This window comes from Petromyzon marinus, chromosome 46 (genome assembly GCF_048934315.1).
Source record: "Petromyzon marinus isolate PM22_M1 ecotype Great Lakes invasive population chromosome 46, UKy_Petmar_22M1.pri1.0, whole genome shotgun sequence".
Classification (NCBI taxonomy): domain Eukaryota; kingdom Metazoa; phylum Chordata; class Hyperoartia; order Petromyzontiformes; family Petromyzontidae; genus Petromyzon; species Petromyzon marinus.
This window is the reverse complement of record NC_133712.1, coordinates 12,410,805-12,429,377: the sequence shown is the minus strand read 5'-3', so window position 1 is coordinate 12,429,377 and position 18,573 is coordinate 12,410,805. Positions and strand designations below refer to the sequence as shown.

Sequence of the window (18,573 nt, the reverse complement as noted above, 5' to 3'; positions counted from 1 at the left end):
GGAAGACACACAGAGAGAAAAAGGAGAGAGGCATGCGTGGGGAAAGAGAGGGATACCTTGGGAGAGAGAGGAGAGAGACATGGGGAGAGACAAGGAGATGTGTGTGGGGAGAGAGTGATACGCAGAGAGAGAGATAGCAGAGAAAGGGGGCAAAAGTAACGGGGAGACAGAGAGATGGAGAGAGGCGTGTGGGGAGAGAGAGGGATCCCCAGGGGGAGAGAGAGAGAGGAGAGACACTGGGAGAGATGGGGCTGCTGTCAAAATAGGTGGCTCATGTGGTAGCCGTACCGTGTGAGAGAGAGAGGGGGATGTGCGGGGAGGTACGAACGGATGAGGAGACACGGGGAAAGAGAGGGAAGTGGGAGGCACGTGGAGCGAAACGTCGGACATCTTGCCCAGCGGTGGCGCGGTCACCTGGCTGCAGGAGGCCTCCACGCGCCACACGCCGCCCGACACGTCGTCCCCAAGCGCGACGGCGTGCGGGGTCACGGCCTCCGAGAAGGACGGCCACCCTGTGGCGGGGTCGGGGGGCATCGGGGGAGACGGGTCAAGGGTCAGGATGGCGACCTCCGCCTAACCCAGGGCCGAACACAGACACAGATCTAAAACTTTTCAAGGAGTTGGGGGGGTGTGGGGAGTGGGGAGTCCTTACATGTACAGCTCATTAAACAGAGCCCCCACACTGGCTGGATGCCTGAGTAGATGGCTGAGTGGTTGAGTAGATGGCTGGGTGGCTGAGTGGATGGCTGGGTGGCTGAGTAGATGGTTGAATGGCTGAGTGGATGGCTGGGTGGCAGAGTGGCTGAGTAGATGGCTGAGTGGTTGAGTAGATGGCTGGGTGGCAGAGTGGTTGAGTAGATGGCTGGGTGGCAGAGTGGCTGAGTAGATGGCTGGGTGGCAGAGTGGCTGAGTAGATGGCTGGGTGGCTGAGTAGATGGCTGGGTGGCAGAGTGGCTGAGTAGATGGTTGAGTGGCTGAGTGGATGGCTGGTTGGCTGAGTGGATGGCTGGGTGGCAGAGTGGCTGAGTGGATGGCTGGGTGGCTGAGTGGCTGAATAGATGGCTGGGTGGCTGAGTAGATGGCTGAGTGGCTGAGTGGATGGCTCGGTGGCAGAGTGGCTGAGTAGATGGCTGGGTGGCAGAGTGGCTGAGTAGATGGCTGGGTGGCAGAGTGGCTGAGTAGATGGCTGGTTGGCAGAGTGGCTGAGTAGATGGCTGGGTGGCAGGGTGGCAGAGTGGCTGAGTAGATGGCTGGGTGGCTGAGTAGATGGCTGGGTGGCTGAGTAGATGGTTGAGTGGCTGAGTGGATGGCTGGGTGGCTGAGTAGATGGCTGGGTGGCAGAGTGGCTGAGTAGATGGTTGAGTGGCTGAGTAGATGGCTCGGTGGCTGAGTAGATGGTTGAGTGGCTGAGTGGATGGCTGGGTGGCTGGTTGGCTGAGTAGATGGCTGGGTGGCAGAGTGGCTGAGTAGATGGTTGAGTGGCTGAGTGGATGGCTGGGTGGCTGAGTGGCTGAGTAGATGGTTGAGTGGCTGAGTAGATGGCTGGGTGGCTGAGTAGATGGTTGAGTGGCTGAGTGGATGGCTGGGTGGCTGGTTGGCTGAGTAGATGGCTGGGTGGCAGAGTGGCTGAGTAGATGGTTGAGTGGCTGAGTGGATGGCTGGGTGGCTGAGTGGCTGAGTGGATGGCTGGGTGGCGGAGTGGCTGAGTAGATGGTTGAGTGGCTGAGTAGATGGCTGGGTGGCTGAGTAGATGGTTGAGTGGCTGAGTGGATGGCTGGGTGGCTGGTTGGCTGAGTAGATGGCTGGGTGGCAGAGTGGCTGAGTAGATGGTTGAGTGGCTGAGTGGATGGCTCGGTGGCTGGTTGGCTGAGTAGATGGCTGGGTGGCAGAGTGGCTGAGTAGATGGTTGAGTGGCTGAGTGGATGGCTGGGTGGCAGAGTGGCTGAGTAGATGGCTGGGTGGCTGAGTAGATGGCTGGCTGGTTGGGTGAATAGATGGCTGGGTATCTGCGTAGATGGCTGAGTGGCTGAGTGGATGGATCGGTGGCTGTTAGAAGGCCGAGTGGCTGGATGGATAGATGAGTCTGTGACTCTCTGTGTGGCTAAGCTGGCGCCAGGCGTTTCGCTAGCTGCTGCCGGGCAAGGGCAGAGTTAAGCCACAGTTCAGGAAGGCGAGGGGGCACGCGAGGATGATCATTATAATTCTGATTACTCACCTGACCCGGAGTCGAACTTGCTTTCAGACCTGGGTTTAAAGGCAAACAAGAAGAGTTACCATCGCACAAGCTCCATGCGTATCGGCGTGGGCTGGCGTGTTCCTGCGCACGTTATGTTACTTTTACGCCTGTGACCAAGTTGACCAGACTGCGTCCCATCTCCTTAGATCTCCTTGGGATGGTAAGCAGTCAAGAGCGCTCAAATAGTGGGAATCGTCGGAGATTATTTTGGCCGGAGTGAGCCGCGGCCCTACGGGTGTTGATGGCGAGCTACCTCTACTTACGAACGAGTTAGGTTCCAGAGGTCTGTTCGTAAGCCCACTTTACTCCTGTCGATTTCAAACACGTTGTACGGCATGCACACTAAACACGGGGAATGGCGTCAAACGTTGTATAATCTCCTGCAGATGTAGATGCCACTGGTTCTTCACATTCTGTAGATGTAGATGCCACTGGTTCTTCACGTTCTGCAGATGTAGATGCCACTGGTTCTTCATGTTCTGCAGATGTATATGCCACCGGTTCTTCACGTTCTGCAGATGTAGATGTCACCGGTTCTTCACGTACTGCAGATGTAGATGCCACTGGTTCTTCACGTTCTGCAGATGTAGATGCCACTGGTTCTTCACGTTCTGCAGATGTAGATGCCACTTGTTCTGCAGATGTAGATGCCACTGGTTCTTCATGCTTCTGCAGATGTAGATGCCACTGGTTTTTCACGTTCTGCAGATGTAGATGCCACTTGTTCTGCAAATGTAGATGCCACTGGTTCTTCATGTTCTGCAGATGTAGATGCCACTGGTTCTTCATGCGTCTGCAGATATAGATGCCACTGGTTTTTCATGCTTCTGCAGATGTAGATGCCCCTGGTTCTTCATGCTTCTGCAGATGTAGATGCCACTGGTTCTTCATGTTCTGCAGATGTAGATGCCACTGGTTCTTCATGTTCTGCAGATGTAGATGCCACTTGTTCTTCATGCTTCTGCAGATGTAGATGACACTGGTTCTTCATGTTTCTGCAGATGTAGATACCACTGGTTCTTCACGTTCTACAGATGTAGATGCCACTGATTCTTCATGTTCTGCAGATGTAGATGCCACTGGTTCTTCATGTTCTGAGGATGTAGATGTCACTGGTTCTTCATGCGTCTGCAGATATAGATGCCACTGGTTTTTCATGCTTCTGCAGATGTAGATGCCCCTGGTTCTTCATGCTTCTGCAGATGTAGATGCCACTGGTTCTTCATGTTCTGCAGATGTAGATGCCACTGGTTCTTCATGTTCTGCAGATGTAGATGCCACTTGTTCTTCATGCTTCTGCAGATGTAGATGACACTGGTTCTTCATGTTTCTGCAGATGTAGATACCACTAGTTCTTCACGTTCTACAGATGTAGATGCCACTGATTCTTCATGTTCTGCAGATGTAGATGCCACTGGTTCTTCACGTTCTGCAGATGTAGATGCCACTGGTTCTTCACGTTCTGCAGATGTAGATGCCACTGGTTCTTCACGTTCTACAGATGTAGATGCCACTGGTTCTTCACGTTCTGCAGATGTAAATGCCACTGGTTCTTCATGTTCTGCAGATGCAGATGCCACTGGTTCTTCATGTTCTACAGATGTAAATGCCACTGGTTCTTCATGTTCTGCAGATGCAGATGCCACTGGTTCTTCATGTTCTACAGATGTAGATGCCACTGGTTCTTCACATTTTGCAGATGTAGATGCCACTGGTTCTTCATGTTCTGAGGATGTAGATGTCACTGGTTCTTCATGCGTCTGCAGATATAGATGCCACTGGTTTTTCATGCTTCTGCAGATGTAGATGCCCCTGGTTCTTCATGCTTCTGCAGATGTAGATGCCACTGGTTCTTCATGTTCTGCAGATGTAGATGCCACTGGTTCTTCATGTTCTGCAGATGTAGATGCCACTTGTTCTTCATGCTTCTGCAGATGTAGATGACACTGGTTCTTCATGTTTCTGCAGATGTAGATACCACTAGTTCTTCACGTTCTACAGATGTAGATGCCACTGATTCTTCATGTTCTGCAGATGTAGATGCCACTGGTTCTTCACGTTCTGCAGATGTAGATGCCACTGGTTCTTCACGTTCTGCAGATGTAGATGCCACTGGTTCTTCACGTTCTACAGATGTAGATGCCACTGGTTCTTCACGTTCTGCAGATGTAAATGCCACTGGTTCTTCATGTTCTGCAGATGCAGATGCCACTGGTTCTTCATGTTCTACAGATGTAAATGCCACTGGTTCTTCATGTTCTGCAGATGCAGATGCCACTGGTTCTTCATGTTCTACAGATGTAGATGCCACTGGTTCTTCACATTTTGCAGATGTAGATGCCACTGGTTCTTCATGTTCTGCAGATGTAGATGCCACTGGTTCTTCACGTTCTGCAGATGTAGATGCCACTGGTTCTTCACGTTCTGCAGATGCCACAGGTTCTTCACGTTCTGCAGATCTAGATGCCACTGGTTCTTCACGTTCTGCAGATGTAGATGCCGCTGGTTCTTCACGTTCTGCAGATGTAGATACCACTGGTTCTTCACATTCTGCAGATGCCACTGGTTCTTCATGTTCTGCAGATGTAGATGCCACTTGTTCTTCAGGTTCTGCAGATGTAGATGCCACTGGTTCTTCACGTTCTGCAGATGTAGATGCCACTGGTTCTTCACGTTTTGCAGATGTAGATGCCACTGGTTCGCCACGTTCTACAGATGTAGATGCCACTAGTTCTTCACGTTCTGCAGATGTAGATGCCACTGGTTCTTCACGTTCTGCAGATGTAGATGCCGCTGGTTCTTCACGTTCTGCAGATGTAGATATCACTGGTTCTTCATGTTCTGCAGATGTAGATGCCACTGGTTTTTCACGTTCTGCACATGTAGATGCCACTGGTCCTTCACGTTCTGCAGATGTAGATGCCACTGGTTCTTCACGTTATGCAGATGTAGATGCCACTGGTTCTTCACGTTCTGTAGATGTAGATGTCACTGGTTCTTCATGTTCTGCAGATGTAGATGCCACTGGTTCTTCATGCTTCTGCAGATGTAGATGCCACCACCGCCATCTATTGTGCAGTGGTTGAACTTACGACTCTCGGTCCGAACAGGCGACTGGACATATGGACAGGTTTGTTCAAATCTATGAAAGTTCGTAAGTCGAACGTAAGTAGAGGAGTCCCTGTACGTCAAAAAGCCGAGCTAAATCGCAATTCCCTCCCTTCCGTCATCTCTTTCCACAAGCCCTTGCGCACACGATTGCGGCAGCTGTGTGGTTCTGAAGCTCGGTGCCAATGTCGAGGTCTCCTGCTGCTGCTGGTCCCCACGACGAGAGGGCTTCAGCAGAACGAGAGCGAGAAAGTCGTGCTGCCGCTGTTCCTCCTCCTGCGTTGAAGGAGCGCAGGCTGCAGTGGGTTTACTGCGCGCTCCATAGTTTGGGTTGCATGGCTACATACTTTAGTGTATCTCTACAGGTCTCTATGTACCTCTACGGGTCTCTATGGGTCTCTATTTCTACGTGTCTCCTTGAGTCTCTATGTGCATCAGTGTGTCTCTTTGGGTTTATTAAGTGGTCCATAGTTTGGGTTGCATGGACACAATCACACCACGTTGGCTTCTCTTAAGTGTATCTCTACAGATCTCTATGTTTCTCTACGGGTCTCTATGGGTCTCTATTTCTACGTGTCTCCTTGAGTCTCTATGTACGTCAGTGTGTCTCTATGGGTTTATTAAGTGGTCCATAGTTTGGGTAGCATGGACACAATCACACCAGGTTGGCTTCTCTTAAGTGTATCTCTACAGGTCTCTATGTATCTATACGGGTCTCTATGGGTCTCTACGAGTCTCTATGCATCTCTTTGTGGTCTCTGTGGGCTCACTGTACGGTCCACGGTTTTGTGCGCATGGCCACAATGGCACCACTGTGCGCATCTCGGCCCTGCTCGGTGACGCTCTGATGGTGCGGGGTCATCGCAATGGGTGGTGGTGCCGCCCGGTGGCCACGGCGAGTTATCGCGTGTCGTTCGACGCCAGCTCACGGCCACCACCAACACCGGTGAGGATCATCTGAACCGGTTTCGGGCCTCCCCTAGGTCGACTCAGCCTCAAATGAGTACCTTGGGCGCGGTGTGTTAACATCGCCACTGGCGAGACAAAGGCGGCCGGGGCGTGGTGCTGGCCACCCACCACCCCCCTTCGTGTGCCGTGCCGGCCTTCATAGGTGCTCACTAACAGCACTTGCCCCAACAGTCTCTGTGTGTGTGTGCGTGTGTGTGGAGCGGTGGCGTACGTGAAGAGAGCGGCCCCGCACACGAGGCAGCCATAGGTCCCCGCAGCGCTGTGCAGGGTCAGCTCCCCCGAGAATGGCCTGTGGGGACACGGGGGATACACGTGGAGAGACACGGGGGAGACACGAGGGGGAGACACGGGGCAGACACAGGGACACGTGGAGAGACACGGGGGAGACACGGGGGAGATACGGGGGCACGCGGAGGTACACGGGGGAGACACGAGGGGGAGACACGGGGCAGACACAGGGACACGTGGAGAGACACGGGGGAGACACGGGGGAGATACGGGGGCACGCGGAGATACACGGGGGAGACACGAGGGGGAGACACGGGGCAGACACAGGGACACGTGGAGAGACACGGGGGAGACACGGGGGAGATACGGGGGCACGTGGAGAGACACGGGGGAGACACGAGGGGGAGACACGGGGCAGACACAGGGACACGTGGAGAGACACGGGGGGGACACGGGGGAGATACGGGGGCACGCGGAGGTACACGGGGGAGACACGAGGGGGAGACACGGGGCAGACACAGGGACACGTGGAGAGACACGGGGGAGACACGGGGGAGATACGGGGGCACGCGGAGAGACACGGGGGAGACAGGAGGGGGAGACACGGGGCAGACACAGGGACACGTGGAGAGACACGGGGGGGACACGGGGAAGATACGGGGGCACGCGGAGGTACACGGGGGAGACACGAGGGGGAGACACGGGGCAGACACAGGGACACGTGGAGAGACACGGGGGAGACATGAGGGGGAGACACGGGGGAGACAGGGACACGTGGAGAGACATGGGGGAGACACGGGGACACACGGAGAGACACGCGGAAAGACACGGGGACACGCAGAGAGATACGGGCGAGACACAGGGACACACGGAAAGACGCGAGGGAGAGACATGGGGACACGTCGAGAGGCACAGGGACACGCGAGGGATAGACGAAGGGAGGCACTGGGACATGCGGAGAGACACGGGGGAGACACGGGGACACGCGGAGACATGGAGAGACAGGGACATGGAGACAAGGAGAGAGACAGGGGGAGACAGGGACATGGGGAGACATGGAGAGACACGGGGACACGGGGTGACATGGAGTCCTAGTGATATGATCGAAGAGATGCAGGTCAGAGACAGATGTATAGCGTGGCAAGTGAGATGTAGTTGACAAGAGACATGTCGTGAGATGAGAGAAATGTATGCAGACAAGATAGGGATGAGAGAGATTAATTGGCTGTTGAATGTCAATTCACGTGCGAATTTGTTGTGTTTAACCAGGGCGAGAACAGCTTGAGAGACCAGGATTAGCTCATCCTGCAAGGGCGGTTTGCGTCACCAAAAAAACGACAAAAGCCATCAAGTCCCGGCGATGTGCAGCAAAATTAACAAAAAATTCAGAGCTAAAGCAAAACCGCTTCACGGGAGAAATCGAACAACGCTGCGTGAACACGAATCAACGTTAAACAAAAACAAACAAAAAATTCCACCCGTAATGAAAGCGACTCGTGATGTTCATGAGCAAGGGGGGGGTTGGCAGCCTGCGGCTCCGGAAGCTCTTGAAGAACCGCTGCTTCGTGACTGTTATTATTTATATTCAGGGGCCACCACCGTCTCATATTCAGCACACGGTGCATTGCAGCTCTTGAAATATTGAGGGATTTTTTTTTTATTATTACCAAAAAAATTAATGGCGCACTTCTTGTTACTTTTCTCGTCCCCCCCCCCCCCAGCCCCCGCCCCATTCACGAGGATCCCAATCGAATCACGAGACAATATTTGGGGGACGCGACCAAATATTTTTCCGTCGACTCCGAAAGCCTCCCGAGCCTACTCGGGGAGGGTGGGGGGGACTTTTTTATTACACGCTTTTATTTAACTCACTGTCTCTTGTTGTCGTTGTTGTATCCTCAAATCTTGTAACTCAATTTTAACCCACTTACCAATGTGGTGTCGACTGCAAACTTGGTATACTTATGTCATACTGATGACAATACTATATTCTATCATTAAAAAATATAAAATATATTTTTAAACATTATTTTTTTATATGTTATGTTTCGGCTTGGGTCTAAATTGTCCACGCTCAACTGACGTTGGCTGTAAATCACCACGGCCACCTTACGTTATGGCAAGCTTCGGGGCCACTTCCTGGAGTCGTGGAGTTCATTCATTACTAGTACGGTACATTTCATTAAAGCGTGTTTTTAAAAAAAAAAGAAGTTTTTTTAAAAATATTACTTTTTGTAACTCTTTTGCCGACTCCCACAGCGCCACCAACCTCACCTCTCCGTGCCGCGCTGCTGCGTCACGTGGAACTGCAGCGTCGTAAGCCTCCGTCTCAGCTCCTCGGGGGCAAAGGTCACGCGGGCACGCTGCTCCCGCCGCTTCACCTCCGCTAGTCCGCGCGAAAGTCGCACAAGGAGGCAAAGAATTCCCCCGTGGAGCCCACACGCACATGTCGGGGGAAAGCGGCGTCGGCGCACGAGACAGGGGGGTGGGTGGCGAGCCCCACGCCCGGCCGCCTTTGTCTCCCCAGTGGTGCTGGTTACACGCCGCACCAAGATCTCATTTAAATCTGAGTCGACCACGGGGAGGCCCAGGACCGGTTCAAATGATCGTCATCGATGTCGGTTGTGAGCGGAAATCAAACTCAGGTCGCCGGGTTCGAAGCGCAGTGAGCTAACCACTGTGTCAACGTTGCCCATATATACAAATACAAGAATTAGATCCCCCGTATAACCATAAATTGTTGGGGCAAATGCTGTCAGCGAGCACCTATGAAGGCCAGCACGGCGCACGAGAGGGTGGGTGGCCAGCACCACGCCCGGCCGCCTTTGTCTCCCCAGCGTCGATGTTTACATACCGCACCAGGTACTCATTTGGGGCCAAGTCGACTTAGGGGAGGCCCAGGATCGGTTCAGATAATCGTCACTGGTGTTGGCCATCACCGGGAATCAAACTCAGGTCGCCGGGTTCGAAACACAGCGAGCGAACCACTACACTACCGCTCCCCATCACACACACAAACACACACACACGTGTACCCTTGTGCCATGGGTGAAGAACCTACTGCCCATTGGCCAGATACGACCCGTGACTTCGTTTGATAGTGCCCGTGGCCAGGCATTGGAGGCCTTCATCCAGCAGTGGATAGATCATGGCTGGTACTCACAGGGCAGTAGAGGACCCGAGCGGGGGTGAGACACCAGGCGGAGGAGGTTGTACGCAGACATGGTCGTTCAGACTCCGCTGACACTCCTCCTGAGATGAGCAGACACACACAAAGCCAAAGATCCCCCGTATAGCCTGAGCATTCTGTTGGGGCAAGTGCTGTTAACGAACAACTTTGAAGGTGGGTATGGCACACGAGGGGGTGGGTGGACAGCACCACACCCGGGCACCTTTGTCTCCCTAGTGGCGATGTTTACTCACCACACTGGGAACTCATTTGAGGCTGAGTCGACAAAAGGGAGTCCCTGGACCGGTTCAGATAATTGTCACTGGTGTTGGCCGTGAGCGGGAATCGAACTCAGGCCTCTGGGTTCATAGACACCAAAACGGCCACAGACACACAATGTACATAGACGTACACACGGCCACAGACACGGACGTACACACAGACGTATACATGGACACAGACATACAGAAGTACGCACAAATGGACACACAAATGGACATACAGACTTTCCTCCACGACCTGCCACCGAGAGTAATTTGCACTGGAAGAAAGTCAGAAAGAGTCACTGCTCACAGCACCGTTGAGGCGGTACTAATTTCCTGTTTAAAGCACCGAGTCTGTGATGGAAATTCCACATCCCTATGGCGGGGGCGAGTCTATTCATACGACAACCACCGTTGACGTCTCCGCAAAGCGGTACTCGTTTTACCAACCCCCGCAGGGATGATGGGCAAAGCCAACCCACAACCGGGATTTGACACACACGATCTTCCGATTGCAGATCGCTCGCTTTGCCACTGAGCCAACTGGTTGTATGACAACCCAATAATTAAAATTATTTCAATGTCCTGGGAAGAGTTACAGATCTCCCAGGACTAGCATCTGCCTCCTCAAAAAGAAAGACAATCCTGGGACAAACCAGGACCGGGTGGCATCTCCACCCATGACCCTTCGCGGCGTGGTGAGTCCCTCATCCAGCAGTGGATTGGCACAAGGGTCCGCGCGCGCGTGCACCTGATCCACACGCGCACTCATGTGAAGCGTGCGCCGGAACACGATTCGTGTTCGGTTAAAAATAGGGCTTCCTCACAGACTAAAAATAATAATCAGTCTGTTTTTTTTTTTACGGTTGCTAAAAATTGCATATGGCTCAAGTGTGGTCCCCATCCACGCCTACCCCCACTATCCCCGCCCCCCTTCCATTTCACAACCTCCACCACCACCCAAACCAGCCCAACCCCGTGTCCAGGGGAAGGGTCGGGGCCTAAAGAGGAATGGGCGGGACATACACCGGAAGGGGCGGGACATACACAGGAAGGGGTGGGACATACACAGGAAGGGGCGGGGCATATACAGGAAGAAGCAGGACCGACAAAGGGTTGACAATGCCAACGTTGACATGTTTCAAGTTTCATTTATTAGGTATAGCCCTGTGAGCCATGTGGCTCTTAAGTCGGGTGCAACCGCAACAAACAAAATTTGAACACAGAACATCTTAAAGCGACGTGTAACAGAAACATTCTGGAAACGTTGGACTGGGTATAACAGCACAACCACGATAACATACAAAATACGATTAATTTATTTCTGAGCAGGGCTGAGCCTGGGCAGGGCTTCGATGAGTGACCACCATGCACCGCAGGTGCTTTGGGGGCTTTCTTTGTCAGCAGAGGGCAGGTGCGGCAACATCCATTTTCCTTGGCCACTTCTACGCTGCTGCTGTGCCGATTCTGCATGGCGAATTATGGTCGGATAACTGCCAGGCAGCTTGGGAGAAAATGACAACCTGCTTGCTTGTGGTCTTCCCTGCTATGTGCAAAAAGCACAACGAATGTTATCAAATTGTCGGCCGAATGTGCCACAAAGGTATGCCGGGCCTGAAAATCGACGGTACAAAAAGTCATTCTCAGGGCCAAAGTAGTGTGAATGTTAGATCGTGTAAATATAATTACCAGCGAAACATCGTACTCCAATTGTAAATGTTGTGGGTTTATTCTCCAACACACCGGTGTGCTGAACTAGTAAATAATTGGCATGTTTTGTTTACATGACCAACCTTACAAATTGGCTGTGTCGGGTTTAACGACACATTCATATTTACGCGATCTAACCCAAAGAAACCTCTATCATGGACAATATTGCTCGCGAAAGCCTACGACGTGTTAATTCGAGGGCCTCTCGAGTGCGAATTGCGATTCAACTATGACATCTATACAAACCGTTGCTTTCTACTCCCCCCCCCCCCCCCTCCATGCCAAACAAAAGAAGAAGATCCAGGTAGCGGACTGACCGTTGGGCTGCCGTTGTTACCACGCCACCGTACCACGTCAGCCGCTACAACCCTTGAGTGGGGCTCAGCTCCTCCTTGTCGGCATGGCACATTTATCCTCACGGTGAGCGCCCGCCTGGTGAAAGACGTCATAATCCTTCATTGCAATTAACAAGTTCGCATTGGGTTTCCACCTGGTGACGGCATTTTAAATGAGTGCGTGACACAAGCTTTAAACGCTCATGGCATGCCGTCGCCACCTCCTCCACCAGCAGCACCACGGGAATGGTGAGTGGAGTGAGATCAGAATCAGAATTTTTTTTAAATATATACACACTGGAGGAATCCGATGAGCTGTGAGGCTCTTTTTTCACAGATGTCCGGTAAGTGCACGGGGTAAGAACGTTACAACAACAAAAAATGCAAAAAACACGTATAGGAGTATAAGGCAAAAAAAACCCCAAAAACATACAAATTGAGCTAAACCAACCGTACCCTACCAGGCAAATCCCACTGAGGTGTCAATTTAATTTTCATAAGTAACCTGGCCACAAATGATGCTCAAGAGGGTAGTGGACGGAGGGGGGGGCAGGGGGGCAAGGTGATTGGGAGAGGGGAGGGAGACCAGGGCAGAAGTCAAAGAGGAGAGCAGCAGGGAGAGAGGAGGATGAACGCCGGGAAGGAAGCCGGGGATGAGGGGAGAAAATGTCTTGGTACGAGAGGGCGATGATGGTGATGAGAGGGGGAGGGGAGGGAGAGAGAAGGAGCAAGCAAGCAAGAGCTGCATGGAGCAGTGTGTTTTTACAAGGGGACAGGATTCAGAACGGCGGGGGTGACCGTACAGAAGTCACATGAATTAGAGATACGGAGAGACTGGGTGCAATGTGGACTAAGTTTTGCCCAAATCCTGACCAGCTGGGTCAAAAACTTAACAAATGAATGAGTGAGAGAGAACACCTACCTTGCGGTGAAATCAGCCCAGCGTTTGCAGGTGCCGGGGTGGCTTGTTAATATGATTCCATCGGCAGGATCGTGAGAGATGGTGTCGGCAGCTTGGGAAGGAAGGAGAAACCCTTCATCCAGCAGTGGATCGACCAAGGCTTCGGCTGCTGTTCGCGGCACACCACATCAAGTATTGCAACCTTCGCACGTGACGAGAGGGACTGCCCCGGTGCATGTGCACAGACTGTGGGGAGCGGTAGTGTAGTAGCGATTAGCGCGCTGCGCTACGAACCCCGACGACACGACCTCACGGCCACCAACATCAGTGACGATTATCTGAACCGGTCCTGGGCCTCCCCTAGGTCGACTTGGCCTCAAAATGAGTACCCGGCGCGGTGTGTAAAGAAATCAGCACTTGGGGAGACAAAAGCAGTCGGGCGTGGTGCTGGCCACCCAACCCTATCGTGTGCCACAGTGCCGGCCTTCATAGGTGCTGCTCGCTAACAGCACTTGCCCCAAGAGTCTGTTACGGCTATACGGGGGTGTCTTTCCCTTTGGTGTTTGTATGATCTCTCTCCACAGCTCATTGCAACGATTTTGCTCTTTGCTGCCATAAAAGGCCATCGGCATTCCTGCTACCCCCGTGTAGTCCCTCCTGTGACTTAAACAAACACACACACACACCACACACACTGCCATAGCTCGGCTGTAACGCTGTCAAGCGTGTGTTTTGAGTTTCTTTAAACAAAAAAAACTCCTTTTACTTTAACAGGTAAGGACGACTGAGCTACGTGGCTTTTTTTTCAGAAGAGACCTGGCCACAACTTATAGCCCAATAAAAGTGGCGTGTCGTGTGGAAATGTATAACAGCCAAATACATCTAAACCCATGTTGATTCCAAATGTGGAGGGAAAAACCGGAGGACCCTGAGAAGAAGAATCCGTGCGACCACGGGATAGAACCCACGACCTCTTGTATAGCAGGCGAGGTAGTTAACATCTCCTAGCCACCCTGGCGCTATCATGTGATTTGTAACACGGGTGGACCCGGCAATTTTACACGCGAGATCCGCGGTTCTTCGGCGAGAGCACCTGCGCTTACCACGGTTCGCTGCGTACGGTGTGAAAGAAGTTCAACACACGTACAGAACAGCAGCAGCAACGTGCAACAAAATAAGACCAAAAACATCAAAGTGCACAGAATGAGTACCGTACAGAGTGCTCAAGGAATGTTGCACAGTGAACAAGCGAGGTGTTTCTTGGTCGTAAACGAAACACGCGAGTTACAAAATGAACACCCAGTTTCAATATGAGTGCAAGAGGCGACAGAAAAGGTTTATAGGCAGTGCTGGATTATCCTGGTAGCAAAAGTAGCTACATATGCTACAGTGAGGGAAAAAAGTATTTGATCCCCTGCTGATTTTGTACGTTTGCCCACTGACAAAGAAATGATCAGTCTATAATTTTAATGGTAGGTATATTTGAACAGTGAGAGACAGAATAACAACAACAAAATCCAGAAAAACGCATGTCAAAAATGTTATAAATTGATTTGCATTTTAATGAGGGAAATAAGTATTTGACCCCCTCTCAATCAGAAAGATTTCTGGCTCCCAGGTGTCTTTTATACAGGTAACGAGCTGAGATTAGGAGCACACTCTTAAAGGGAGTGCTCCTAATCTCAGCTTGTTACCTGTATAAAAGACACCTGTCCACAGAATCAATCAATCAGATTCCAAACTCTCCACCATGGCCAAGACCAAAGAGCTCTCCAAGGATGTCAGGGACAAGATTGTAGACCTACACAAGGCTGGAATGGGCTACAAGACCATTGTCAAGCAGCTTGGTGAGAAGGTGACAACAGTTGGTGCGATTATTCGCAAATGGAAGAAACACAAAAGAACTGTCAATCTCCCTTGGCCTGGGGCTCCATGCAAGATCTCACCTCGTGGAGTTGCAATGATCATGAGAACGGTGAGGAATCAGCCCAGAACTACACGGGAAGATCTTGTCAATGATCTCAAGGCAGCTGGAACCATAGTCACCAAGAAAACAATGGCTAACACACTACGCCTTGAATGACTGAAATCATGCAGCGCCCGCAAGGTCCCCCTGCTCAAGAAAGCACATATACATGCCCGTCTGAAGTTTGCCAATTAACATCTGAATGATTCAGAGGACAACTGGGTGAAAGTGTTGTGGTCAAATGAGACCAAAATGGAGCTCTTTGGCATCAACTCAACTCGCCGTGTTTGGAGGAGGAGGAATGCTGCCTATGACCCCAAGAACACCATCCCCACCGTCAAACATGGAGGTGGAAACATTATGCTTTGGGGGTGTTTTTCTGCTAAGGGGACAGGACAACTTCACCGCATCAAAGGGACGATTGACGGGGCCATGTACTGTCAAATCTTGGGTGAGAACCTCCTTCCCTCAGCCAGGGCATTGAAAATGGGTCATGGATGGGTATTCCAGCATGAGAATGACCCAAAACACACGGCCAAGGAAACAAAGGAGTGGCTCAAGAAGAAGCACATTAAGGTCCTGGAGTGGCCTAGCCAGTCTCCAGACCTTAATCCCAAAGAACATCTGTGGAGGGAGCTGAAGGTTCGACATATTTCCGACCGAATCCGTGAGCACAAATCAGATTTGAAACACGGCAGAACGAATTCTTCGGCCGTGGCTGATCATTGTTTCAACACAGCGGGTTCTCATGACATTGTCTTCCCTGATACCAAAGTTCTCTGCAAACCTCCCAGTTATTACCAGATTTGTCCATGAAGCCATGCAGATATACAAACACAGACACAACTTCCACCGAGAGGATGGTTTCAAATTGAGCAACCATTGGAAAGATGTTATAAATCAAGTCAAACGTTAGCTGCCTTATAATTGTACAGCCATTGCCATTGTTCTCAGTGGGTTGCGTGTACCCGTGAATCTCTCCCCCCGAACCCCCTGCAGCATAACAATAGGCAGCTTAACTCAGCCCTCCCCCCCACCCACGTCCCTTCTTGGCTCCCCCCCCCCACTTAATCTGTATATATAATCCCGGCTGTCTCAGAGCTGTCCACTTGACACAGATATTCTGCTGTGACTGTTCCACCTGAATACGGAAGATTGTGTTGCCTCCGAAACGTCGTGATTTAATTTAGTTGTTTTATTTTTATTTTATTTTACCTACGTGCCTTTACCGAAAAAAACAAAGAGTATGAATCCTTGCAGTCGCGAAAGCTTCAAATCTAGAATGTTTACAGACTTTTAACAGAACGTTGGGGCAAGTGCTGTTTAGAGAGAAGCCCCTATGAAGGCTGGAAAGACAAACGAGGGGGTGGGTGGCCAGCACCCCGCCCGGCCGCCTTTGTCTCCCACGATGCGATTTTTTTACACATCGCACCACAGTACTCATTTGAGGCTGAGTCGACCTAAGGGGAGACCCAGGACCGGTTCAGATAATCGTCACCGGTGTTGACGGTGGCCGTGAGCGGGACTCCAACTCGGGGAAGCCGGGTTCGTAGCGCAGCGCGCTAACCAGTGCGCCACCGCTCCCCACGTGTAACTCTTCACGCATGGACTTACACACGAACTAACCACCGCGAACACGTTTATAGGATACATGCGCAGCCCTGCAATTCCCTGCCCACGCCACTGTTGCTGGAAGGGTAGTCCCTCTAGATTCGCTATATACATACTGTCAAATGTATACTTTAATAATATACTGCAGCGCATACACAGTACTGAAAAAAAAATGCTGTAACGTATAAGACCGTGATTAATATAGCGGAGTGCGTAATTACGCAGTGCAATAAATGTACTGTCACGGGCACACTGTCAAAATGTACTGCAGTGAATGCTTATAATGATATTGTAAAACGTACTGTGACTGATGTATGCACACTGAAGGTAATACCTACTGTTGACACACGCCTGTAATATATGATATTCTGTTACACATACACTTAACATATACAGTATACTATAACATATAGACTGTTACATATACTGCAAGACACGTACTGTCACACACACACACGTGCTACTGTCAACAATATGCTGTTAAACGTGTACCGTCACAAATACTGTAATACATACTACAAGGCATATACTGTCACGGATATGCTGTAACATATATACTGTGAGCATTGTGTTCAGACAAAACGGCGTTGTGAGCGCAATCTGTGTAGCTTCATCCGTGCAAAACCCTCAAAGACTCCGTGTGATGTTCACATCGACATTCACCACCATCCCCAAACCCTCTCACCTTGGGGCTCACTGACAGCCAGATGATGATGTTGTTGGTGATGTTGATGATTGTGTCGTTGGTGATGACAGCGATGATGATGCTGCTGGTGGTGTTGGTGATGATGATAGTGATGATGACGATAAATTAACGATGGTTGGTTGTGATGATTATGTTGATGGTGATGAGAATGTTGGTGGTGATTGTGATGGTGGTGGTGTCGTTGACGATTGTGGTGATGGTGGTGATGGTGATGTTGGTGATGGTGGTGAGGATGATCGTGATGATGATGTGGTGATAGTGTGATGTTAGTGGTGACGGTGGCGCGGATGTTGGTGATGATGGTGATGATTGTGGTGGTTGATGGTGATGAGGATGTTGGTGATGATGGTGATGAAGTATTAACCGAAGCGGTCAGGAATTGCGCTCTGGTTTGACAGTAGCAGAAATAATAATATAAGAAAACAAATCTGCGGGGATGACGATGGTGATAATTTCAGATGCAGACCACTTGAGCCACCGTGTGGTCAAATTTTGTAATTACAATTCTAAGTTGGTGGTCTCCACATATACCGAATTATAAGACGCACCGGGAAGAAAGACGCACCTCCATACTTGTGCCTGGTATCAGTGAAGTCACACAGATCTGGCCACACACACACATCTCCATATATATAAAAGGCAAAGTTGTGAATATGTGTCTGTTCAAAATGTTTAGCGTACTTCCCGACATGCAACAAACTTGAAATTTGCCATGTGGGTACTTTCCAGACTGTACACCATGCAAAAACTATAAAAATAAATTTTTGTTATTTTTTTGGGGGGGGGAGCTCAATAATGGATTTATTTTTTGCACGGCAAGTGAGCTATGACGTCAAATCTGTCACGTGACCCGCGCATGTGGAAGCGTAACGCATTGTAGTGTAGTGGGTAGCGCTCCGCGCTACGAACCCGGCGACCCGAGTTGACGATTATTTCAACCGCTCCTGGGCCTCCCCTAGGTCGACTCAGCCGCAAACGAGTAACTGCTGTGGTGTGTGAACATCGCCACTGGGGGGACAAAGGCGGCCGGGCGAAGCCGGGTCGTCAAGCTAGTCGGATTATAAGACGCACCGCCAATGTTTGCTCTACAATTCACGGGGGTAAAGTGCGTCCCGATGATATGGCGAATACGTTAGATAAAAATGGGTCTATTTTAAGTCCCATCGGATTTCTATGGTAATGGCACCCAAGCAGCATTTGTCTCAGCAAGCAGACTATTGACCGGTTTCACATTTCTAGGTCTCATCGGCAGAGTTTGCTTGCCGATGAGTCCCAGAAGATTCAGAGTTTGCTTACTATTTGCCAGAGGCTCATCGAGGCAGACTTTCGACTCGATTGCGATTCTGAGGTTACAGTGCGAATGACGAATTA

General features: G+C 50.9%; 1 protein-coding gene and 1 long non-coding RNA gene across 2 annotated transcripts in view; one reads left to right on the top strand and one right to left on the bottom strand.

The window, feature by feature from the left end:
- LOC142930995 (uncharacterized) overlaps positions 1-18,573 on the top strand; it is a 230,162-nt gene that overhangs the window by 133,791 nt on the left and 77,798 nt on the right. The gene's annotated exons all lie outside the window — the stretch shown is intronic.
- On the bottom strand, positions 415-17,946 carry LOC116952253 (uncharacterized). The gene is made up of 8 exons (XM_076074180.1): positions 17,182-17,946; positions 12,941-13,088; positions 12,001-12,115; positions 9,705-9,793; positions 8,816-8,927; positions 6,525-7,632; positions 2,216-2,244; positions 415-512 (listed from the first exon to the last, which is right to left on the bottom strand). Exons 4-7 carry the CDS (start codon positions 9,763-9,765, stop codon positions 2,239-2,241), a joined length of 1,287 nt encoding a protein of 428 aa, XP_075930295.1. The 5' UTR covers positions 9,766-9,793; positions 12,001-12,115; positions 12,941-13,088; positions 17,182-17,946; the 3' UTR covers positions 415-512; positions 2,216-2,238.

Coding starts and splice junctions, on each gene's coding strand:
- LOC116952253 (XM_076074180.1), bottom strand. CDS start 9,765: ATGTCTGCGTACAACCTCCTCCGCCTGGTGTCTCACCCCCGCTCGGGT. Junction 8,928..9,704: donor CTCGGGTCCTCTACTGCCCT/GTGAGTACCAGC, acceptor CGCGCGGACTAG/CGGAGGTGAAGCGGCGGGAG. Junction 7,633..8,815: donor CAGCAGCGCGGCACGGAGAG/GTGAGGTTGGTG, acceptor TCATATCACTAG/GACTCCATGTCACCCCGTGT.